The 25865-nt window shown below is 45.0% G+C and overlaps 1 protein-coding gene across 2 annotated transcripts in view; it reads right to left on the bottom strand.

Annotated features, from left to right (window-relative positions):
* Positions 1 to 25865, bottom strand: part of LAMA3 (laminin subunit alpha 3) — a 241526-nt gene that overhangs the window by 184191 nt on the left and 31470 nt on the right. For both annotated transcript variants that reach the window (XM_089895011.1, XM_022586836.3), the window contains exons 3-5: positions 4690 to 4807; positions 3300 to 3418; positions 1903 to 2073 (exon numbers count right to left, since the gene is read on the bottom strand). In XM_089895011.1, coding sequence (XP_089751137.1) covers positions 1903 to 2073; positions 3300 to 3418; positions 4690 to 4807 — 408 coding nt within the window. The remainder of the gene's footprint in view (positions 1 to 1902; positions 2074 to 3299; positions 3419 to 4689; positions 4808 to 25865) is intronic.

Genomic DNA, 25865 nt, shown 5'->3' with positions numbered 1-25865 from the left:
CTCGTGGACCAGGCATGTACCCAGCACGGTGGAGGCCTCTCCACTTGGGACCGTAGGTGGCCCCATCCGCCAGCTCCCTTACTTCTCAGACTTGGCAGGAGGCACAGGACTCAGTAAGGAATTCAGAGGGTGTGAAATCATCTTTCTCATTGAGGTCAGGCCACCAGTGAGAATATCGGTCAGTGAGGAAGTCTGTGAATTCACAGGGACAAGAGGGGTTTTGTATCTTTTTGTTGTTGCTGAGATTAGTCATCCTAAACCTCCCCACGGTCACTCAGGGCTGGGGTTCTGTTCTGATCTCCTCCCTAAAAGCTGTTAAGTGTCTTAGCTTCCCGGCAACGTCTTACTTAGTCTAAAGGCATCAACAATCCCTCTTGTTAATATGGATAAAATTCATTATTGGAGGGGTTCCGTGACAAGTTCACACTCAGAAGCTTTCATGCTGATGACCACAGAAATTTCTCTCTAAACGTGGGTTAGGGCAGCAGCGGCGAGAGAGAAGCCCTCCATCAGCCTTCACCCCAGCACACATGATACGTGTGATAGGACACCTGGTATTCCGGCTCCTCCACTTAAAGAAGCAACCTAGACCGCTGGGGAGGGAATGTCAAGATTATATATGTGATGCACTCCACAAAAAATTACTTAATAGAGAAGACTACGTTCACCTAAGTGAAAAGAAATCTACATACATACGAGTACCAATCTTGCACCCTAAAAAGACAAAAAAAAAGTGGTGAGGTACATTTGTGGCGAGGCTCCAAAACACCTGGAGGAATGGAAACGCAGTCTGGCTACAGTTGACCAGAAAGCCCGCCTCCCCCTTGTAAACTGCGTTCTTGGATCCAGTTGTAGTTCCCATATACAACGGCTCAGAGGGAGCTAAGGGGGCTTAAAGAGTCAGAAAACAGGCCACCTACACTCCAGATGACTGACCTTCTTGGAAAATGCTCAAAACTGTAGCAAAACCTAACTTTTCTCTCTCCCTTCCTTTCCCAGCTCCCTGACTTACTTCCCTAAGAAGCCAAACTCTATAAGGTAAGCTGGCATCTTCCATTCACCCTCCCGGGTCCACTCTCCACCCCTCTCCACCCTGCCCTTTGCCCTGGGGATAAACTTTATGGGATGACAAGGGCCTCTTGCTCTCTGGCCTCCTGTTAGGTTTGACCATTGGGAGGAACTGGGAGGGAATCAGAGGGTGGGAGAAGAGTGAGCTCGGGGTATTTATTCTGCTGGTTCCCTCTGTGCCCAGGCGACAGGGTACCGTCCTGACACTGAGAATAAACGATGTTCTTCTAACCCTAGTGGAGAGTACTGCCGCTCACCAATGCCCACACACCTCTGCTTTGGCTCGATTACATTACCCAGCCTCCTGCATCTCCGCGGGGCTCTACGACCAGTTCCTGCCAATGGAAGTGAGCTCTGTGGTTACGAGATTGTTCCTCCCTATGCTCTTTCTCTCTTCCCTCATCTGCTGACCAGGTGCAGGAGGGGCAGAGGAGGACCCTGAGGTCCTACAGGATGGCTGTGCCTCTACAGAGAAACAGCCTGGTTCCCTGAATAACTGTGTGGAGCTGATCCCACCTGCTGACCCACATTAGACCGTGACATGAGCAAAAAATTAACCTTTATTGTGTTCGCCTCTGAGACTTGGGGATTATTTGTTATAACAGCAGACTAATACCAGGATGGCTGTCCTCTTTTGCCTTTCATCTTCTCTGAATATGATCTGTCTTTAACCACCAAACTTCTAAGCTATACCTAATATTTCAGACAAGAACAACTCTTACGCCTATGACATTACTGGCTATAAAGTTTACTTGAAGGAGTTCGAGGCAATGAATTTGATAAGCAAACAAGGTACCAAAAGCTGCTGTCTTGGCATGTCAAAGCACTACTCACCCGCCGAGTGACGGTTGGATCTCTCTGTGCTTTGGAGATGAGGTGTCCAAGAAGAGTGTTGGTTCGGAGAAAACGCAGGCGGATGTTCGTCGCCTTGGTGAACTCCCTCAGGGTGTGAGAGAAAGTAAAATTTTTTGCACCTGGACGACCATTTATCAAGGACACCACAACCTAAAAGAACCACACACACATAGAGGGGGAAAAAAGTCCTTTTATCAAAATTTAGCTGCAAGTAACTAAAAATAACTCACATGCCCCCAAACACTTACTTGGTTTCTTTGAGTCATTAGATGTTTCAAAACCTGGGCTCTCAGGTTTTGTAAATCATTTCATTTACAAACCCTTTGTTCTATCACTGTCATTGTGGGGCTATACACACTATGAAATGTTCAAAGTATAACATTAAAATCTACAAATATAAAGAAACAATTTTTGTCAAGCTGCATCAAAGAAACAAAGCTAAAGTAATCTAAAATCCCGAAAGAGGGTGAAAAAAGGAAGTCTTTGGATATAAAGTTGACAGTGAACAGGACAAAAAAAAATCTATATAAAACCCAGGCTTAGGTTTTTTTTTTTTGGCCACACCGTGCAGCATGCGAGATCTTAGTTCCCCGACCAGGGATCGAACCTGCACCCCCTGCAGTGGAATCGCGAAGTCTTAACCACTGGACCGTCAGGGGAGTCCCCCAGGTTTTGTTTTAAAGCTTGAGGCGATGAAGTCCAAGTCCCAGCCAGTTACTGAGACATGAAACACTGACCGATCACTGGAAGACACTAGATACAGCTGCTCAAGAAAGATCTCTCTACCTAAGGAGAACGAGACTGACACCCTTTAAAGAAGTTCATTTGAAACTCACTCCATGGGATGCTTCTCTGATTTTCCCCACTCTCTTTTCTCATCTTCCCTAACAACAGCCTGGCTGACTTCATAAGGACCACATGCAACCCCAATGAGACAGCAATTGTTTTCTCCCCTACAAATGATTCCCATCCTGCCAAAAAGGATCAGGGATTAGTTCTGCCACCAACCCCTCCTCTCCCCACTCTTACGGGAGGTAATGTGCTTGTGAAGCAGTGGGAGCGTTCTTTACCACAATCACCAGTGACCCACTTTCTAAATAGTCCACCAGAAAAAAGAGTTCAAGACCTGTGGGCCGTGAATCCAGAATCCTGAATTCCCAAGGAAAATTAGACCTCAAATAGAATTTGCAATGTCAATTATACCTCAATTTAAAAAACAAGATTTCCAACCCAACTCAATCTGGGAGTCTTCGATGTGATTCCTTTCCATCTATGTTAGATTTCCTCGAAAGTGCAAGTTTCACAATTATGAAAAATGTGGCATCTTCATGTTCACTTCTGAGTCTTATCTCTCAAGGCCTCCCAAATCTACTTACCTCACCATTCTCCAATGGCACGATCCGGGAGTAATCAGTAGTACAAAGTACATCATCGTCTCGCGTGATCGCCCTATTTGCTTCCTGTCCAAACTGTTCCAAACAGTCTACTTTAGAATCTAGGAAGGAAACATGTTAGTACTGTAAAATAAAATATTATCATCTTGCTGTAAATCCCTTAAGAAATCTTATGTTTACTTAAGAATATACATGAAAAGGGGAAGAACAGAGAAGCATTTAAGATTTTTAGACAGAAGCTTAGAATGAAATTCTTAATTCACGAAAGAAAATACCAAGCCATTTCAGGCCACGTGACTTTCAACAGAAATGTCTGGAGATACGGTTCTAAATCCTCATTCCTCATTAGGCAAGTTTACCCTCTAAGGAGCATTCCTGGAAAACCCAATGCCTTTGTAAGCCAAATTCCTGTCCACCTCAATTTGTCACAGGGTTCAGAGACCCAGACATTCTTCATTAGTGAAAAACACAAGGTCAAGGTAAGTAATGTGAAAGGCAGGATCCATAAAGGTGGAGCTTAGTTCCTAATTCTACATAAAAGGAAATGGGCTGGGACTTCCCTGGTGGCGCAGTGGTTAAGACTCCGCGGTCCCAATGCAGGGGGCCTGGGTTTGCTTCCTGGTCAGGGAACTAGATCCCACATGAATTGCCACAACTAAGAGCCCGCATGCCTCAACTAAGGAGCCCGCCTGCTGCAACTAAGACCCGGCACAACCAAATAAATAAATAAAATATTTTTAAAAATAGGGACTTCCCTGGTGGTGCAGTGGTTAAGAATCCGCCTGCCAATGCAGGGGACACAGGTTGGATCCCTGGTCCAGGAAAATCCCACGTGCCGCGGAGCAACTAAGCCCATACGCCACAACTACTGAGCTCTCGTGCCACAACTACTGAAGCCCGTGCGCTTAGAGCCCGTGCTCCACAACAGAAGCCACCAAAATGAGAAGCACACGTACTGCAACAAAGAGTAGCCCCCGCTCGCAGCAACTAGAGAAAGCCCACATGCAGCAACGAAGACCCAATGCAGCTAAAAATAAATAAATACAATAAATAAAATTTTTAAAATATATATATATTAAAAAAAGGAAATGGACTGAAGCTATGGCCCAGTTATAGGTACACTGCTTCCCCCTAAATAGTAGCAAGAACCATTATCATAAGAGGTGTTTCAACCCCAGTTATACACGTGTATCCTTGGAATTCAAGCAAGCGCGCTTGAGAAATAGGGATGTTCCAAGGGTAACCTAGAAAGTTAAAATTGACCAGCCCCTGACTAGCCACACTGAGAGACTAATTTTCTACTTAAACCCACAGTTTTGATCTGCTGCCAATAATTCAAACCCCTCATAACATGGTAGGCTAGATTACTTACGAGCAAAATATTGCCAAGGTGAGTAGGTGCTTCCGAAGTCAACAGATCTTTCCAAGACCCAAAGATCAGGGCGAGGAGAATTTGCAAATTTGATTAAAATATAGGCCACCTGGAAAAGCTGATAAAGCAAAGGACATACAGTTACTCAAGTCGCCGCATCTGTCCACACCCTCCATCATCTCTATATGATGCTGGTTCCCAAGGCAACACATCTAGCCACACCTCTCCCAAGATCCAGATCCCATTTCTAACTGCCTACTGGACATCTCTAATTGGATGCAGCCTCTCAAGCTTATCATGCTCAAAACCAAAATAATCATTTTTTCTCTTTCCACCGAATCTATGCATTAATCTTTGTCACATCTTAATCATTATACCCTTGAATTTCAACCAGGCTACACAGCACCTTCAAGTCTGTACATTCAGAGAAGTCTGATGTCAAACAACCATCGTCGTGGGCTAAGCTCTTCCATGAGCAAGAGCCGGTAGTGCAGCCCTGAGCGTCTCCCGCGAGTGACACGGCCCTGGTTCCAGATCTTGGAGAGCTCACGGCTGCAGACCTGAGACCTGAGCGGCCGCTTGGTAGAGTGTAGCACCTCCTTCTCCTGTGCCATCTCCACTCAGCCCCTCTTTTCCTGATTTCTCTCCCTCTTACTGATTTTCTTGTTCATCCTCATCACTCTTTGCCCACGGCCAGGACAATGCAAACGTATGGGAGACATGAAGCGCGGCTTTGGTCCAGTTTCTTCATCCTCCCGCTCTTGAATCCCAGTATGCCTCCATGATGGACCCCAGGAGTCCCTGCAGTCCACTCCCACCCCCTTCCCTCAAAACTTATATCTGGCTTGACTTGTGAACCCTGAGAGTCTATATGCTTAGCAAAGTGCCTAGTATGAGTTCATTGTTCATGACAATGAACATGGGTGTTAAACAAATCTGCTAACATGTTAAGAACTGGGGATTATCCCCACCCGCCCACTCCCCAACCACAAGGAAGAGATTCCACAGTGACTTTCAGAAGAAGACTCTGCCACCTTATTAACTAGCCCTGTAGAGCCATTTGAACAATGAGCTCATCTAGTTAGAGAGAGAGGCAGTACTCAGACCCTGTGGGATCCTTTTATTTCTTAGGGGAAAAAAATAAGGGATTTTCATCTGTATATTTTTCACATACAATAGTATGGTAAGAGTCATATATATATATATATATATATATATTTTTTTTTTTTTTTGCGGTACGCGGGCCTCTCACTGCTGTGGCCTCTCCCATTGCGGAGCACAGGCTCCAGACGTGCAGACTCAGCGGCCATGGCTCATGGGCCCAGCCACTCCGTGGCATGTGGGATCTTCCCGGACCGGGGCACAAGCCCGCATCCCCTGCATCGGCAGGCGGACTCTCAACCACTGCGCCACCAGGGAAGCCCCCATATATATTTTTTAAAGTCTCAGAGCTACTAGTTGATTGTGAATGTTCCCAACTCGTCACTAGAAGCCAAAATCTCTAGGGCAATGGTTCTCAAATTTTAGTCTCAAGATACCTTTACATTTTTAAAAATTATGGAGGACTTTCAAAAGCTTTTCTTTACGTGGGCTATATCTATTAATTAAGAAATACCATATTAAAAATTAAGGCTGAGAAATTTTTAAAATACATACTACTAATTCATTTAAAATAATAAACCATTACATGTTAACATAAATACCATATTTTATGAAAAAAATACTATATTTTCCAAAACACAAAAATTATAGTGAGAAGAATAGCTTTGATTTACATTTTTTAAATCTCTTTCAATGTCTGCCTTCATAGAAAACAGCTGGATTCTCATAGCCACTTCTTCAGTTTGTTGTAATACGTTGTTTTGTTTGAAGTATTTGAAGAAAATCTGGCCTCCCATAGATCTGTAATAGGAAAAAGGACCTAAGAGTTTGTGGACCTCCTGAAAGGTCTTGGGAACCCCATGGGTTCTCAACCACACTTTGAGAACCACTGATCTTGGTCACAGAGATTATCCTTTGCTCTAAGAAGCCCCTTTGCTTACTTCTCTGTGGAAGGAAGAATTGTCACACCAATTAGTGAAAACCTTAAGTTCAGCCAGTTTTGTCTCAAACACTTGCTCTTTGATCTTGAAAAATCTGCTTCCCTGGGTTCAGATTAACGCTCTCAGATTGTCTACCCATCCTTGGAAAAAAATGATCCAACCTCATGTAAGGTAGCAGGATACAAAATTAATGTACAGAAATCTCTTGCATTCCTATACACTAATGACAAAAAATTTGAAAGAGAAATTAAGGAAACACTCCCATTTACCACTGCAACAAAGAGAATAAAATACCTAGGAATAAACTTACCTAAGTAGACAAAAGACCTGTATGCAGAAAACTATAAGACACTGATGAAAGAAATTAAAGATGATACAAACAGATGGAGAGCTATACCATGTTCTTGGATTGGAAGAATCAACTTTGTAAAAATGACTGTACTACCCAAGACAATCTACAGAGTCAATGCATCCCTATCAAACTACCAATGGCATTTTTCACAGAACTAGAACAAAAAAGTTCACAATTTGTATGGAAACACAAAAGACCCTGAATAGCCAAAGTAATCCTGAGAAAGAAAAATGGAACTGGAGGAATCAGGCTCCCTGTCTTTAGACTATACTACAAAGCTACAGTAATCAAGACATTATGGTAGTGGCACAAAAACAGAAATATAGATCAATGGAAAAAGATAGAAAGCCCAGAGATAAACCCACGCACCTATGGTCCCTTATCTTTGATAAAGGAGGCAAGAATATACAATGGAGAAAAGACAGCCTCTTCAACTGAGAAAACTGGACAGCTACATGTAAAAGAATGAAATTAGAACACTTCCTAACACCATACACAAAAATAAACATAGGCAGAACACTCTATGACATAAATCACATCAAGATCCTTTTTGACCCACCTCCTAGAGAAAGGGAAATAAAAAGGAAAATAAACAAATGGGACCTAATGAAACTTAAAACCTTTTGCACAGCAAAAGAAACCATAAACAAGACAAAAAGACAACCCTCAGAATGGGAGAAAATATTTGCAAACAAAGCAACTGACAAAGGATTAATCTCCAAAATATACAAGCAGGTCATGCAGCTCAATATCAGAAAAACAAACAACCCAATCCAAAAATGGGCAGAAGACCTAAATAGACATTTCTCCAAAGAAGATATACAGATTGCCAACAAACACATGAAAGGATGCTCAACATCACTAATCATTAGAGAAATGCAAATCAAAACCACAATGAGGTATCACCTCACACCAGTCAGAATGGGCATCATCAAAAAATCTACAAACAATAAATGCTGGAAAGGGTGTGGAGAAAAGGGAACCCTCTTGCACTGTTGGTGGGAATGTAAATTGATACAGCCACTATGGAGAACAGTACGGAGGGTCCTTAAAAAAACTAAAAATAGAACTACCATATGACCCAGCAATCCCACTACTGGGCATATACCCAGAGAAAACCATAATTCAAAAAGAGACATGTACCCCAATGTTCACTGCAGCTCTATTTACAATAGCCAGGACATGGAAGCAACCTAAGTGTCCATCGACAGATGAATGGATAAAGAAGTGGCACATATACACAATGGAATATTACTCAGCCATAAAAGGAAACAAAATTGAGTTATTTGTAGTGAGGTGGATGGACCTAGAGTCTGTCATACAGAGTGAAGTAATACAGAGTGAAGTAAGTCAGAAAGAGAAAAACAAATACCATATGCTAACACATATATATGGAATCTAAAAAAAAAAAAAAGGTTCTGATGAACCTAAGGGCGGGACAGGAATAAAGATGCAGACATAGAGAATGGACTTGAGGACACAGGGAGGGGGAAGGGTAAGCTGGGACGAAGAGACGAAGTGAGAGTGTAGCATTGACATATATACACTACTAAATGTAAATTAGATAGCTAGTGGGAAGCAGCTGCATAGCACAGGGAGGTCAGCTCGGTGCTTTGTGACCACCTAGAGGGGTGGGATGGGGAGGGTGGTCGGGAGACGTGAGAGGGAGGGGAGATGGGGATATATGTATATGTATAGCTGATTCACTTTGTTATACAGCAGAAACTAACACAACATTGTAAAGCAATTATACACCAATAAAGATGCTAAAAAAAAAAAAAAGCTAGTTAGGAATTGTAAGGTACTCTGAAAACCATAAAGCAATACCTAAAGGAAAGAGAAATAATTTCCAGAATACATGTACCATTATTACATAGTGAAGGAATTCATAGGAAATCCAAGAACTCCCAGTTTAGAAAATCAGAAGAAATATATTTCCCTAAAGACTGCACATCTCTCTTAGACCACATCAAAATAAGACTGCTTTTAGATATGTAAGAGAGAATACAAATGAAACATTTTTGGGCTTCCCTGGTGGCGCAGTGGTTGAGTCCGCCTGCCGATGCAGGGGACACGGGTTCGTGCCCCGGTCCGGGAAGATCCCACATGCTGCGGAGCGGCTGGGCCCGTGAGCCATGGCCGCTGAGCCTGCGCGTCCGGAGCCTGTGCTCCGCAACGGGAGAGGCCACAACAGTGAGAGGCCCACCTACCGCTAAAAAAAAAAAAATTTTTGGATACAGGAATCATTTAAAACATTCTTAATCTCTTCCATCAAAATCCTATAATCATAGCATGTCCCCTGAAAACCCTATTTATTTAATAGTGTGTGACCTAATGGCTACTATGTTCTAGGTACTATGTCAAGCACCTCAGAAACATTCTCACAATGAAAGTGGGATTTTATTAACCCCACTTTACAGATGAGGAATGTGTGACTTCGAGAGGTGAAATAATGTGTCCACATCTTGCAGGTGTAAAAGTCCACCACCTTTGTATATTCTACTCACTGATCATTAGCAATGCCACTGAACCTGATAGATACTTAATATTTAACCTGTTTCATCCTGGGGAAAATAACTGTCAAAGAAGTTCTAAACATCTTTATTTCCAAATATGCTAGAAGTCCATTACAGGGAGCCCAGAGGTAGGGAGCTATGTGATAATACATCTCGATGGTTATTTGAGCGCGTTGGTTTCTAAAGCTGCACTTTCTGCTAGTACAAATCCCCATAAATGAAATAGCCTTGGTAGCTCAGAGGGCACCTCTCTTTGTTTTGTTTCATCCTGTCTGAGATAACATGTGATCCCTTTAAGGCAGCACATCAGTTAAAATTCCCACATCTAGCAGCAAGGGGAGGCATGCCACAGTGTGTCCCCTCTGCATGTTACATAAACCTGCCACCCGGACCTAATTTAATAAGCTCTGGGATTCCACCAACTCATCTTCCAGCACCTACCAGACAGGACTTTCCACTCCAAAATGCCTCCCCCCCATTTTCATCTTAGGAACTTGATTCTGAGATTCCTCTGCACAGGATTACGTGTCCTGACACTGGAAGGCTGCCTTTCATTCTCGTTGAGCCCATCTGCACTGACAGACCCTGTTTCTCTCTCCCTACCACTGTGGTGCAACTTGCAGTGGCTTCTTGCCAAGCACTCCAGCTCTGCAGCCAATCTCCCCTCGATGTATAGATTCAAAATGGTGCTGAGAGGCGGCCTCCGGAGTGGGTTCACAGGGGGTTCACGCATGTTAAACCAACAGGTATGGATTTATTCTCTTCTACTTGATAATTTTAAATGCTGTGCCTTCTAAATGGCTCCTTCTGTTAAACCCCTGTTATCAGTTACTTATGTTTGCTCTTGGATCACTCAACATACTTCAAAGCACGCCTGAGTGACACTTGAGATGCATGGATGTAAATGAGGGCCCTTTACGAAACAAGAAAGCACCAGGCAGTGGAGTCACTAGAAGCAGAAAAGCAAAGGCCAAGCTGTGCATTTTCGGAGAAATAACGTTTGGGAGTTAAGGTAAGGAGGGAAAAGTGACCGGGAAGGACTGAGCTGTCATCCTCTCTCCACATGCTTCTGAAACAAGCTAAAGATGGCTTGGCCTTTGCCGATGAGCATTTAGATGGAGGTACAAAGTAGCCTTTTAAATAGTGTCTTAATGAAGCAGATAATAGTCATAAAAGGTGCAGCAAGAGGCACTTTGACTTCAAAAGCCTTCAGGGGGAGCAGGTGAGACAAGCCAGCCCTTTCTGTTCCTCATGATCGTCATGCTGAAGCCTCTGAGATTCCAGCTCCTACAGCCCAGTGTCTATCTCATTCCATGGCCTTCCCAGATGCAGGTAGTAGCTGTTCAATAAATGCCATGAATGAATGGATGAATATTAAAGTTGTGCAGTCACCACCGAGTTTGGGAAGTGGGCACCAGTTAGCACCGTTGGGTGCCATGCTCGGCAGTGGACTGCTAATGGCAGAGGAGAATCAACTCCTGGTGGCAAATCTTTGCTCTGCCGCCCACCAGCCATGTGACTCGTCTATCACTGAAGCATTTTGCGACTTTATTTCCTTGTGCATAAAATAATAACATAAAACAATCGAAAAAGATATTTAAGTACATAGGTGAGGGACAGTAGTGTCCACTTCATACAAATCTTACATCCTCCATCTAAAAGAGCACTTACTATGCTCTGTGGCATATATGTGTTTTCATATGTCATTTCCACTAGACTGACATCTTTGTGTCTCAATCACTCCTGTCTCCTCAGAGTAGATGCTTAATAAATGTCATTGAATTGTAATGAAATTTAATAAATGGGACATGTGAAACTGCAAAACATTATGCACATGTATTTAAAGTCACATCCAAAATTAGCTTCTTACTCAACTAAACAGCACTCTCTCTCCTCCAAAAGAGTCTAAGTTATAATGTGAAATAAATCTATTATCATAGCCTTATAATTTGATAAACATACTGTTCCACAATGCAGTGTTTCCTGATTTGCTTCTTCCAACTTTTTATTTTGCATAATTTTCAAACCTATAGGAAAGCTCAAAGAACAGTACAATGAATATCCCTACACTTTTCGCTTAGATTCACCAAATGTTAACATTCTGCCACATTCGTACTCTCTCTCTCTCTGTCTACACAACACACACACACCTTTGAAAGCAAGTTTCAGACATCATTATGCTTCAACCCTAAATATTTCACCATGTACCTCCCAAGAACATGGACATTTCTTCTACATAAACTCAACATGTTGATGCCTAGGAACTTTTACCATTCATACAAAAATCTTACATAACACACTGTACATATTAGAATTACCCTGATTCTCTTAATACCGCCCATTGCATTTTTCCAATCCGGGATGCAATCAAGGATTATATATAGCATTTACTTGCCAAGTCTCTTGTCTCCTTTAATCTAGAGCAGTCCTCCCACGATTTTTCTTTCCTGACATTGGCATCTTTCCATAACAGAATGTTCCCCCATCTGAATGTGTTTGATTATTTTCTCATCATCTGATTCAGGGTAAACATCTTGGCAGGATTACTACCCATGGGACATCCTCTTCTCATGGCATCATGCCAGAGAGCACGGGATGCCAGGTTGTCCTGTTATCAGTGTTGCTATGTTTGATCACTTGCTTGAGAAGATGTACACCAGATTTCCCCTTTACGAAGTTATCTTTCTACCTTTGTCATTAATAAGTAACCCATGGAGAGACATTTTGAAACACTTATTTTTATTAACTAAATTACAAACGTTCCTACTATCCGTGTAAAAATACAATTAAGAGTCAAGAAAAATAAGTCCCAAGATACAGAATCAAACAGTTATAGTTCCTTTAAGGCTGATGCCCATTTGAAAATCTTATCTAATGAGTTAATTTTATAAAAACTTTTAAAAATATTTATTTATTTATTTGGTTGCACTGGGTCTTAGTTGCAGGCTGGCTCCTTAGTTGTGGCATGCGAACTCTTAGTTGCAGCATGCATGTGGGATCTAGTTCCCTGACCAGGGATTGAACCCGGGCCCCCCGCATTGGGAGCGCAGAGTCTTAACCACTGCACCGCCAGGGAAGTCCCTATAGAAACTTTTTAACTGAGAAGGAAATATGCAGGTCAAGTGGAATTAAACTCCATTTTAGTAAACTTGTGTGAAAACTTCTTATAAAATGAAGTACAATCCTCATTAAACGATCAAGGCCAGTGATGAAAATACGACTCAGCTGGCCTGAAAAAGGATCCTTTTAATCCTGGTGCGAAGAGCACATCGGCCAATGGCTTGGCGAGGGCACTTCTTTCTTTCGGGTTTATCATCACCCTGTCCTATAAAACCCAGAACCTGGCACCATCGAAAAGAGTGTGCTTAGGAGGAAAGTCACTGTGTCCTTCAGGTCCTCTTACTGTTTCCCAAAAGCACCTGCTCACCGTTGAGGGAAGGTCGATCATTCCAGAAACTTACAGGAAGGGACTCAAGAGGTCCCAGGTCAATCTCTCACCCAGGGTAAGAACCTTCACGCTAGAATCTCCTTTTGAGAGGAAAGGAGACCCACTGCATTGCTAAGTTTGGGTCACTACACGTTTCCTCGCTGTCCTGAAAACTTTTCCTCATAATTCCCCCACTTACCCTTTGGGGTAGCACAGATTTCTACCATTTATCCCACATGACAGTGAGAATTTGGGTTTCCCAAATTTAAATTTAAATACCCAGAATTTAAATACCCAGAATTTAAATACCAACACCACATCTCCCTAGGTTCTTTTTAATGAATTAAGATTCAAGTCAGCAGGAGGCAAGGATTAGTGTAGGAACTGGAAAGGGGAAGAGAATTAAAGTATCTCACTTCCTCATTAAAAATAACTACAATAACCTGAGAAATAAAAATCCTGAACCAAAATCGAGTCTAAAGTGTTGGATCACTCCAATAACTTGGAAAATGACAAGCCCGCTATTTTTTAATGGAAGATTTCAAGAAAAAAATCAAAAGACAAGGAGAAGGTGAAACATTTGCATCTGTATTTTATGACTGATGAATTCTTAACTCTGGAGGAAAAAAGAGATTGAAGACATATAGCATGGTTTTCAGTCCTTGTGGACATTATTATTCCCCAAGTAGACTCAAAGGGCAGAGCTTGAAACTAACATATGTTACTCAAGAGCATTTTATCCACAACTAACAATTTACAGATAGATTTGGTGGTGATTTAAAATAAGTTGAAGCCCACTGGAATCCAAGAACTGAGCTCAATTTCACAATGAAGTCCAATATTTTATCCAACGCTTTACAGCTACACTCAACTGACAGGGAATCTTTTTTTTTGTCCAGGACCTGATTCTCCCTATAAAACTCACTTGCCCTCATTCACGCTTTTTTTTTTTCTAATTTATAATAAAATTGAGTATGACATTTACTTCACTCACTGAACTGATAAACAGCCGAAGAATTTGTCTGACAAACTATAAAGGACAAGGGAAATGATAATCTTGTTCTTCCAAGGCAAAGAGATTTAACTAACTCAACTTTCGTAACGAGCAAACCAAGTTATCTAATTCCTCCTTTAATCTATCTAAATTTTTTTAACTCAACAACTCCTAAAAAACATATTGATTTCTACAGGGGACTCACACTGTGATAAAGTTCAGCAAAGTATCTGCTCAATGATGATTTACCCTAAATCAGATTCTAAAGGATGTTATTTCTCATCATTTTTCATAAATGAGTCCACATCCTTCATAATGTTCTAGTCCTCCTCTTGGCCAATATCTTTCTCCCTAAAGGGTATTCTCATTTCTAGCCTGCACTGGTAATGGTCCTTTCCTAATTTCAGTCACATCTCTTCCTTTCTCCCTGTGACATCTTTCCTGAGATTTAGCATCCAGGGCTAAATCTGAGTGTTACCTAAAGCTAAAATTTTCCTTTTGGCTGTGTTTCCATTGCTCTTATTAATGGCAGGGCACTTTGGAGACCTTTTTGACAATAGCTGTGCATATCTGTAAAGCATAATGCTGGTCACTTAAATTGACTCAGCATAGTCATTTCTATTAGTCAGCTTTTTTTTTTTTTTTTGGAATGAGGTTTAGGCTGAAGTGTGGTTTCAAATCAGCTGGGCTATAGATTAAATATTTGTCTTAGAACTTGTCCTTTGGCCAAAAGTTGTCCTTACTTTCTGAACACTAAATTCCCTAGCGTGGCAGTTCTCCAAATGGATGGTATCACCATCTGGGGTATTTTATTGGTTGTCACAATAACAAACCCAAATAAGGAGAGAGACCATGCACCTGAAGAGGCATCAACCTCCACCCTGAAGAAGATCACTGCCAGTTCTGGGTGAGGAGGCTGGAGAAAGGGCCCAGTTGGAGGTTTTGTCTTTTGTCTGTTGGACTTTTGAGGATCCAAATGCCCTTCCCACCTTATGAATCCTGCTGCACCTCCACCTTTAGAAGCTGAAAATTCCAGTTTTTCCAGCTCTCCTGGCAGGTAAGGCAGCACGGGTACCTGACCCAGGCTCAGTGAATTGGATGTCTCCTTCTGAGATTTTGCATCTAGAGCAAATGATACAAAAAGGCAGGGACACTGAAGAATTGTTTCTAGAAGCAACAAATGTGGCAGCCCCCTCTGGCTTCTGGGGACAGTGGTTGACCCCAGCAGGGAGATACTGAGTCCAGGATCCGGGCTGACTGTGTCATCACCAGCTGCAGCAACCAGCATTCAGCCGCAGCTCTGTCCTCACAGAGGGACCTGTGGTTCTGACTGAGCTGCCTCATTTGCTTCTGGCCACTTCCTGAACCTGATTCTCCACGATCCTTAGATCCTCACCCACTACCCCACGTCCTCTCCTTCCACCCTCAAAGGTGACTTTTTCTCTTTCACCAGTAAAATTAGAACTATCGAAAAGGAATCCCTTGCCTTCCCATCCCAAATCCATGAGCACTTCTGCATCTGCACATCCTCCTCCCTTCCCTCTGGACCAATGGAACAGGAGCCTCCTCCCTCTGCGCTCGGGATCTCATTCCCCTCATGCCTTCTCTTGGATCCTTCCCATCAGCTTTTATCTTAGGTATTTATTTCTTAATTAAAGTACAGTTGACTTACAATATTCTATTAGTTTCAGGTGTACAACATAATGATTCAATACTTTTATAGATTATATTCCTTATAAAGTTATTATAAAATATTGGCTATATTCCCTATGTTGCACCTTACACCTTTGATTGTTATTTATTTTATACCCAGTAGTTTGTACCTCTTAATCCCCTTTTCCTATCTTGCCCCTACCCCACCCCCTTCCCAACGGTAACCACTAGTTTATTCTCTGTATATGTGAATCTGTTTCTATTTTATTATATTCACGCGTTTCATTTTTTAAACTGCAACTATTAGTGAAAACATATAGTGTTTGTCTTTCTCTGTCTGACTTATCTCACTAAGCATAATACCCTCCAACCATCAGCTTTCAACTGACTCTTCCATCCGAAGTCAAGAAAATTCCTCTCCCTCCATCCAAACCCTCCTCTAGGTCCACCTACCTCCTTCTTCCCGATGCAGCCACACTTCAGCAAAGGGTGGAGTGTCCCCCTTCCTCACCTCTCCTCTAATTCACCCAGAGTTCAGTTCTCAGCCTTCTCACCTCACTCCACGCTATTTCCATGTTACACCACTGACTCCCGATTTATACCTGTAGCACAGACTTCTCCCATAAGCTTCAGACCCAACAGCCTAGTTAATCTCCACGTGAGATACCTCACCACCACCTCAACTCAACGTGACCCAACTGAAGCCTCATCCTGGCCCTCTGGAGCCGCTGATTCCTGTGGAAACTGTAGGTCTCAATGCAGCTTTCCCCCCCTTCAGGGAGATATCTGTGTTTGATGCTTCCTGGAACACTGTACTTTTCCTTTAAAACACCCATCCCAGGAGTAATTAAATAAATACTCCTGGCTCAAGTGCACATGGCCTGTAAATACAGGATGTGAGCTTGATTATCCTGCCCACTCACGAACTGCAGCAGGAATACTCTGCTACAGGTAGCTGTAGGCCAGGCCAGGGCCCGCGCTTGGCCTGGATCAGGGTGATGCTGGTAGTCAGCCAAAGCCCTAAGGATTGCACTTGCTTGGCAGAAAACGGGATGCTCAAAGTCACTTTCACTGTGTTAAAAAGGTGCATCCCCAGCTGAACTCTCGGATCTGGACATGAGATGGCCTCCTGTGTCCCAAATGCTCCCACTTAATGCTCTGGCTCCCGCAAGGACCCCGAGCAGGCATCCTTCATAGCGGGGCAAATGGGAGGCCTGGGTGTGAAGGGTCAGAGTGGGGTGGGTGAGGGACAGTGGCTGGGCAGCGGACAGCAGTGTGGCCAGGCTGACGGGCACCAGGAGAACTGGAGAGTCCCGTGCCTGGCTCAGAATCAGTGGGGAACCAGATGACCTTGGGTGAGTGAGCTGAACTTTGAGCCTGAGTTTCCTGAAATCCAGCTCCTCCGGGCAAGACACTGTTAGGAACTAGGGCAGGGATTCAAGCCCGCCCCAGAGGGGATGAGAAGTGGAACACGAGCCAGGGAAGTGGGCAGGGCAGCCAGGCAGATCGTCCACCGCAGGTGGGTTAAACGGAAGAACTGGTCTGATCAGCTCCAGGCACGCCTGGTGGGCAGGGGCGCAGCCCACACCCGCTCTGCCCACTGGTGGAGAAGGGGACTGACGTGGGAAAAACACCTTAAGTGCCAGCAGGAACCATCCCATTAAAAGCAATCTGGCCACCTCGCCAGGAATGAGGTCTGGATCTGAAGATGGTAGACGGGGGTGAGCGGCCAGGCTCCGGAAAGGAGAGTCTGGAGGTGGAGGGTGTGTGGAGCCCCAAAGTTCCATCATCCAAATGCCACACAATGGCCTGCCCACCCCCTCGCTTCCTGGGGGGTCCACTTCTGCCCCTCCCCCACTCTCTTACTCCCTGGTCTTTCTTCCCCAATCTGGGGCCCCTTTTCTCCCCATACCCCAGAAGCTACACAGAGTCGGGAGGATTATACCATAAGGTTTATACCACCCGTCTTGCAAATGTGGAATACGACACTATTATAACACTAGGGACTAAGCGGGTTTTAAGGCATAGCTTAGAGCTCCTTATTTATAAATTTTTCTGGGAAAAAAAATGCAAAATAAGTTCTAAATATCTGATGTAACTTTTGGTGCACCTCATTTACACCCATATATGACTCCCCCAGGCAATATTCTATTAAATAAAATCAACGTGAAAGACAATCTAACTAATGACCCTACAAATACCAACCATGTAGTGGTGAGAAGCAAGGAAATAGATACACAGACACCATCAATGAATCTTCATAACATGAACATAACATGGCCAGTGTTGGGGCCAGAATGTCTCGCTCCAGGCTCTGAGCTGTGCAATCCGGGCGATTCCCTTCATCTTTTTATGCCTTGGTACCCTCATGTGTAAAAAGGAATAATAATAGTACTTAAAGTGGGAGTTTTTGAAAGGGCCCAATAAAAGGCATCCCTCTTCCCTATCTGGCTCAGAACCAATTGAGAAGTAAGACAAAGGAAGAAGGGCAATGGGGACAAAATATCACCTTTATTTCTGGTGAAGCTTATATTGGAGGACACAGGTTGTGTCTGCTGACGGTGACCTCCAGGTGAGATGTCCCGGGCCGGTGGCCCATGTGTCTCAGGCAGGAGAAGCAGAGAAGGGCACGTGCCTGCCTCTGGACATCTGCTCTCAAGGGACAGGACAGAGCCGTGCATGACCAGCTCCTGATTCACACTCACCACCCAGAAGAGGGGCCAGATAGAGGCTGGCAGCATGACCCAGGTGGAGGGAGGAATGTCGGTGACCACACCCCACAGAGGGCTGCTGTGAGGCGTTAAAGAGCCGATGGCCGGATTGCACTCAGCGCAGAGCCCGGCACATGTGAGGACCTAACCCGTGGAAGTAAGCGCATTTTAAGGGCACAAGTGTGCTTCAGATTAAGTAGCAAAAATGTTAGAACAGATGCTTGCGAAGGGCCATGGAACAGGAGTGGGAATTGAGGATGACGGGGGAAATAGAAGAATAAAGCACAAGAGGGGCATAGTTCATAACATGCTGTGCGCTCATCTCCAAGTGGGGACCATATCTCTAAAATCCTCCAACAACTGCTTCCCAAGGAGATAAGACAATACAAACCTAAATGGAACATCAGTCTTTAGTCATCACAAAATATATATTGCCTCCTGTCCTGGTCAAGTGACTTGGCAAAAATCTCAAGGAACCATTCGAAATGTCCACGAGCACCTTGCGCCCTGGTTCCAGGCTGGCAGCAGGAGTGGCCTCTTGCTCGGGAGGCGGGGAGATGCCCTGACCGGGGTGATCCTTATAAATGCAGACACCAGTGTGCACAGGCACCCTAGAAGGAATTGTTTTCTTGTGGTTTGGGCCGCCAGTAATGGAGAGGGTTTTTTTCTCTTCATTCCCACTGGCTAAGACACGTGGGTCCCTTCACTGCCAGACTTGCAAGGAAAGAAAGCTGATTCCACTTGAACTGCAATTCAACTAATGGGCCCCAGGGAATAAATCCACCCCAAATCTGGGAAAACACTCTGAGCTTGAAACTGTCCATTTGGACGGCTCGATCCCGCTCCTGCCTTACAGCTCCACGACCTTGTAACCTCTGGCACCTTCCTTTCTCGGTGTTCCTTTCAGGGTGGCAAGACCTTTCCATGAGCCAAGCCTGCGACTGGTCACTTCTTGAAACTGCTGGTGTGGGTGGGAGGGCACAAAGGCCTGAGGATGGGCACGTGGGGCTATCTCATCATCAGAATCGAAGTTTCTGTTCAGGGACTTCTAAAAGGAAATCCTTGCTTTTTTCTCCCCCATTCCAGGAAATCAGTGAGGGAAGCTCTGTGCACCCGCCTTTTGCTTTACGGTTAAGGACTTGAAGATGCTTAGAGTCACAGTCATTAGAATGGAGCCCGGTCCATCGGAGTGGACTGGTTGTGTTGCAGTGGCAAGACCAAAATCTCAGTGGTTCAAAACTATACATCTGTTTGCATCTCGTCCGTGTGACATGTCTCTTGAGGGTGGACCCGGCTCCATGTCCTCCCCACACAGGGACACAAACCAATGGAGTCCGTATGTCTGGAATGCCACTGAGGCAGGAAGGGAATGTGGTATGTCATGCACCAAGGCTGGTCCTGCCGCCAAACTTTCCTTCAAAGACACGGGCAGGTGCGGCCCTGTCTTGAGCCTGGAAGAAGAACTGGGGGGCTTCCCTGGTGGCGCAGTGGTTGAGAGTCCGCCTGCCGATGCAGGGGACACAGGTTCATGCCCCGGTCTGGGAAGATCCCACATGCCGCGGAGCGGCTGGGCCCGTGAGCCATGGCCGCTGAGCCTGCGCGTCTGGAGCCTGTGCTCCGCAACGGGAGAGGCCACAACAGTGAGAGGCCCGCGTACTGCAAAAAAAATTTAAAAAGAAGAACTGGGAATCCTGCTGAGCCAGGAACGCAGAGGGGCTGATGCTGAGAGGACCCTGGTTCAGGCCAATTTGGCCCTGCTGTTCCTGCTAAGTCGGAAATTAATGGTGGTGGAGGTTGAGATTTCAAAGGGGTTGGGTTCTTCCTTTTATCACCCAGGCTACCTACACTGGCCATAGAGGATGACAGTGGCTGAGAGAAGACAAGATCAATTCTGGACATTCGGCCAAACTAGGGGCAAAATGTCACTGCTGCACCCTCAGACTTAGGTGTGCATTAGAAGCACCTGGGGCTGTGTCACAGTGAAGATTCCCAGGCTACAATTCGAGACATTCCAGTTCAGTAGGTCTGCAGTGAGGCCTAGAAACAAGGCCAGCTGTACAATTTGCAGAGCTCAGAGCAAAATGAAAACACAGGGGTCCTTGGTTAAAGGCAGGAAAAAAGTGCTTTTAAAGGTACTAAAATATGCTTTTTCCTTTCTTCCACAGTTCCTCTCTTGACCTATCATGGTAACTTTTATTTGCTATTTAATGTTGCACTCCCTTGGGCAAGGGTGAATGCAGACCCGCACAGGGACCCCACTCTGCCACTGGCTGTGCACACGCCAGGATCCCCTCCTGACCGCTGCTGGGTGGACGTGACACACCGTGCCCTGGTCAAGGGCGAGGTCATTCTCCCCTTCCCTCCCCTTCTCATGGGCCCACCACCCAACTCACACAGACAGACGATCCCTAAGGGATTGGAACCTCCACACTGGGATGAGCTTGGTACCTGGATGCGGGATGGACAAGAGGCTCATCCCTGTCAAGTCGCCCATTTCTCTGCTAGCTTGGGATGGAGATAGCACCGCCCTGCCCCTCCTCCTCACGGTGTGCATGCAGCCAACCTTCCCTGCACCTGCTCCCAGACCCCAGACAAAGGGTGGCAGGGTGGGGTCAGGGAGGAAGAGGATTGGAGGAATCGAGGCACCACGACTTGGGGGAGCAGGTGGCCTAGAACCTGTCTGGGAGGCAGGATGGCCCATGAGCCAGCACACACTCCGTGATGGACTGGACTTCACTTACAAAACACAAACTCAAACATAAAGTTATTAAGGATTTCAAGACGGCATTAAGCCCCAAGCTTGGGTCCCCCTTCTTAGCACAGGGATTCAAGAACCAACTCTGAGAAGCACTGACTTAAAGACAGACTGACCCAGTTGAAGCAGGTAATCAAGACAGGTCCCAGCACCCAGGAGAGGGACAAAAGTGTTGCAACTGAGAGCTGGTGCCGCTCCAGGCAGGAAGTCTCCCTGTGTTCTAGAATTAGATCTCAGGGGCCCAGCCACAGACTAAACGCTCTCACATAACTGATGAAAGAGAAGAAGACTCTCAAAATCCAGACAGACCATCGTGATGAACTCGTAGGGTAAGCAGCCACTCTGGTTTGCCTGGGACTGTCCTGGTTTTAGTAACAAAAATCCTGCATCCCAGAAAAGCCCTTAGTCTCCAGCAAAGTGGGACGGTTGGTCACGTTATGACCAGGCCTAGTACTGACCCAACGAACTCCTTTTTATCTTTGAAAGACCAGTGGAAAGGCTGCTGCCTTGTGAAATCATCCCCACGCTCCCCAAGCAGAGGTCGTAGCTCGCTCCATGGGGGTCACACTTCTCAGGGTGCACGCTGATTCTGCATTCGTGCATTTGACTCCCCAAGGAGCACGTGAAATCCCAGAATTGTATGTGAATATACCGGAGGGAACCTGTCATAAATGCCAGGGAAGGAGAAGAGAGGTGGAGAGGGCCCCGTTGCTAAGGTGTGACGTGGGGACCTGATGTTAGTGGGGCCCCAGAACAGCTCAAGGCCAACCAAGTGCGGTCCCCGAGCTAGAAACCCAGGCTCCTCCGCTTTGCTCGCTGGCCTGCGGCTCAGTCCACAACCTGAAGCGCTGTCTGCTGGGATTAGTGCCCCAGGATTGAGGAAATGCAGAGCCACACAACAGGAAAACGGAGCAGGTGGTTGCAGTCACGGGAAGAAGAGGGAGAGGTGACACCTGTGAGAAGGATTCGTCAAGTCGAATTATTACAATAATAGTAAGGAGGAGGGAGAGAAAAAGTAGTATTTGTTGAGGATTTATGATGTGCCGGGTACTAATGCCTCTGTGTTTCAGTAGCCTTTACAATAACCCTAGTGTTTTGGTACTAATATTCTCTCTACTTCATAGATGCAGAAACTAAAGTTTGCAGAAGACGCGGAACGTGTTTATGGTCACAGAGTCGGTGACAAAGCCAGGACTCAAACCCACGTCTGATTCCAAAGCCCAGGCTGGTATGCAGTTAGCTGTGCAGGCAGCCACAGGGCCTGACGGGGCCAAAGGAGGAGTGCGGTCCTTTCTTCAAGGAGTCATTCCTCCCTGGTTGTCCTGCAGAGACAGAAGTTGCTGCCCAGCCTGATTTTCTGACCCTGTGTGTACCGTGCCCAAGAAAGCCAGCAACAGGAGGAGCACGAAGAGTTACCTGGCTGTGAGGATGTCTGCCCCAGTCTCCAGGTCCGTGTGTCCCTAGCATAGTGTCTGTTATCACTGGCGATGGGAGGCTTTGCCCCCCGCCCCGGACCTCATCTTCTCCACTGCCCGCCCTGCTTCTGGCTCAGCCTACGCCCTGCTCTTCACTCCCCAGGGAGGCCGGCTGATGAGCAGAGAGTCCTTCCGGCCCCTCCCTGCTCAGACCGTGGCCCCCAGGCCAGCAGCCAGGCATCACCGGGAGCATCTCAGAAATGCAGAATCTAGAGGCACGCCTGCAACTTCTGAGTCAGACCTGTCATTTGAAGAGATGATTCAGATGTACACTCAAGTCGAGAGGCACTGGCCCAGCCCACAAAATATATCCTTTTTTCCATCAGGCGCACATTGCCAGCGCTGTTCTCATTCCTGTGGAAACCCAGTCTCAAGTGAGTTTTAAGTCAATGTATTTATTACCTCTCCCAACAGCATTAGCCTTTTAACAGCTTTATCCTCAGTGAAAGGAATTCCAGGGGTGGGTGGACAGGCTGCTCTACACCCTGAAATCACACCAGGCCCACAGCCGCCAAACCATCTCCATAGAAAGCTGGCCCAGTTTTTCCAGCAATGGACTATGTCTTCTCCAGGCTATGATTGCAGACCAGTTTGGGGGACAAAATAAGTATTTCAGGTAGCCAAATTACAAGCTAATGGTGCAAGTCTATCTTCTCTAGGGTAACATGTCGAGCAAGAAATTTCAGCAGAGGACAAGCTTTAGTAAATAAGCTCCAATTGTTCTCCAAAGTAAGCAATAACTCTTAGCAAGAGTAGCAATAATGGTAGGAAGAGGTACAACGTGGGCGAGAAGGGGTCTTTTGAAAGAATGCCTTGAGGAGGTGTTATGAGTCATGATATGTACGCTTAGGATAAATCCCTATTTATTTAGAAATGAACCCTCTCTCAGCTGTCAACACACACATTATTATCCTACTGTCACTGGAAACATTTAGGGGCAAAAGAAAAAATATTGGGGAATGAAATAGTACAATAGCTAATGAGGCCTTATAATTAAAGGATATATTTGCTCAAGGGAAAACGAACGTATCACATCAGTTCTGAAAGGAAATAGCTTAGTAAAGGCAGGTTCTTTGTCAGTTACGTATTGTAAAAGGAAAATTATAACGTGACACGCTCTTCAGACAGCATTTAATGCTTGGTCATTCTGCTTGACAAAGCTTCTCTGTGACAATCCACTTAAAAAGAAGAAGAATTGAAAACTGAACCTTAGCCAGCTTGCAAAGTCCGAGTGTTTTCTATAGAATCTCACTGTACTTCTCAAAATGACTCAGAAATATCATTAACACTATAAAATAAGAAATGCTTCTATGTGAATATACAAATCTTTCAGGCTTAGAATAATCATGAAGTCAGGTAAAATACGTCTTGACGGTTTATTCTAAGTGTTAACCAAATGTATGACTGGAATGAAAACAGTGATTATATTTTTACTGTTTCATCAATATACAGCTTGTCTTCATCTACATCCCATTTTGTTTAAGAAAAAAAGGTTGGGAGGGATTTAGAACCCTAAATCCTAAAGGATGTACAGAAAACAGCAATATGAAATTACCCAAGAGCAAAAACAAACAAACAAAAGGAGTGAAAGGAAAATGATCAATAGTGATGAAATCTTGAGCCCACAGTGAAGTTTGCACACAAAATACAGGTCATGAAGTTCTATACACTTGCACAGTGTAGCCATAAATTTGCTTTTAGTAGCCAATATAAATAGGGAAACAGGATCCCAGTGTCCATATGTTTTGTTTAGTTTTGTTTTTTAATGCCCCCAAAGAAGCACAATTATTTCAGGGACTAAAGGGATTTCTCAAATGGATCTTCTTAGGGGAGCACTCTGGAAGGTGATGGACAACATCCTGAGAGAGGGACATGGTTCTAACCAAACACACCCCACCCCCACCCCCCCGCCCAGGGGCCACAGAGGTTCATAGAACTGGAGCAGGGACAGAACGGGAGCATCACGTGCAACATATCACACAGCACCTAAGGTCGGCTCTGCAGCCAGACTGCACAGGTGCCAACCCTGTGTCTACTGAGTGCTCACCTGTGACCATTAGTCATAGGGTCAGGAGGCTACAGAACATCCCTGAGCTCCTGTTTCCTCTTCTAGGAAATAGGAACCTACCCTACAAGGTTGTAGTGAGGATGAAATGAGTTAATACTTGAAAAGTGCTTAGAACGGTTTCCAGCATAGGAAGGATGTTAGCATTAAATCCACATTACAGCTGCCACAGAACTCAACGTTCTCAATTCTAGATTATTCGTCTTGTGAAGCAGATGTTGAAGAATTTTCTAAGACTCATGAGCGGATCTACCACAAGGAAGAGGGCAACAGACCTTCTTACCACCTATTTTCTCTAAACGTTTCAATGAATACCCTAAATGTAAGTGACCAAAAATCCAACTTTTTCATTATGTCTTCAATATGCTCCAAATTGCAAGGGATAAATACTTTACTATCTGTTGCATATGCATGGCTTTTGGTGTATGAGGGACATGTGTACGCTGGACAGATATAGTAAGGAACTCTCTGGACACTCATTCATTCGTACATTAAACATACATTCACTGAGTTATTTCTGTGTACCAGGCATTCTCTATAGGAAGGAACACAATACTGTTCCTTATTTCACGGTCATAATTCAACTGAGCCCTCTCCCTCTCTTCCTCTCTCTCTCTCTCTCTCTCTCTCTCTCTCTCTCTCTCTCCCTCTCTCTCTCCCTCTCTCTCTCTCTCTCTCTCTCACACACACACACACACACACTCACACTTACATTATATGTACTTTCTAAAAATTTACAGTTAGTCACTTCCTCAATAATTCCCTTTCATTCTTTCAGAGATGACAACTGGGAGGATTTTGGTCACTTTCAACAGGTCAAAAAGCATCCTTCGAAAGTCAGAGCGCTGGTGTCACTCGGAGCCCCAGCGGGAGACGGAGGACCTACTAGAATGAAGTACTTGAGGAGACTTTCCATAAAGCAGCTTTCTACGACGGAGTGAGCAGGGGTGACAGCTAAGAGCATCTGAGCGCCGTTCCCACCCTGGACCTGAAGGGCAAGGACAGGAAGCTGAGACACAGCTGTTGCTGTAGGAGCCAAGTGCCTCAACAGAAGCACTGAGATCCTGCAGTCGGTGGGGGATAGACACCCCAACCTCACCCTCCTCCTGCCCTCTGAGCTGAGCACGTGCGTGCACAGCCCACTGGCCAGACTCTGCCAGACGCCCGAGGGCAGGGAGAATATAGA

Source organism: Delphinapterus leucas, chromosome 14 (assembly GCF_059928025.1).
Source record: "Delphinapterus leucas isolate spDelLeu-1000000601 "Yukka" chromosome 14, BTC_Dleu_Yukka2, whole genome shotgun sequence".
NCBI lineage: Eukaryota > Metazoa > Chordata > Mammalia > Artiodactyla > Monodontidae > Delphinapterus > Delphinapterus leucas.
This window is presented reverse-complemented; position numbering and strand designations above follow the sequence as displayed.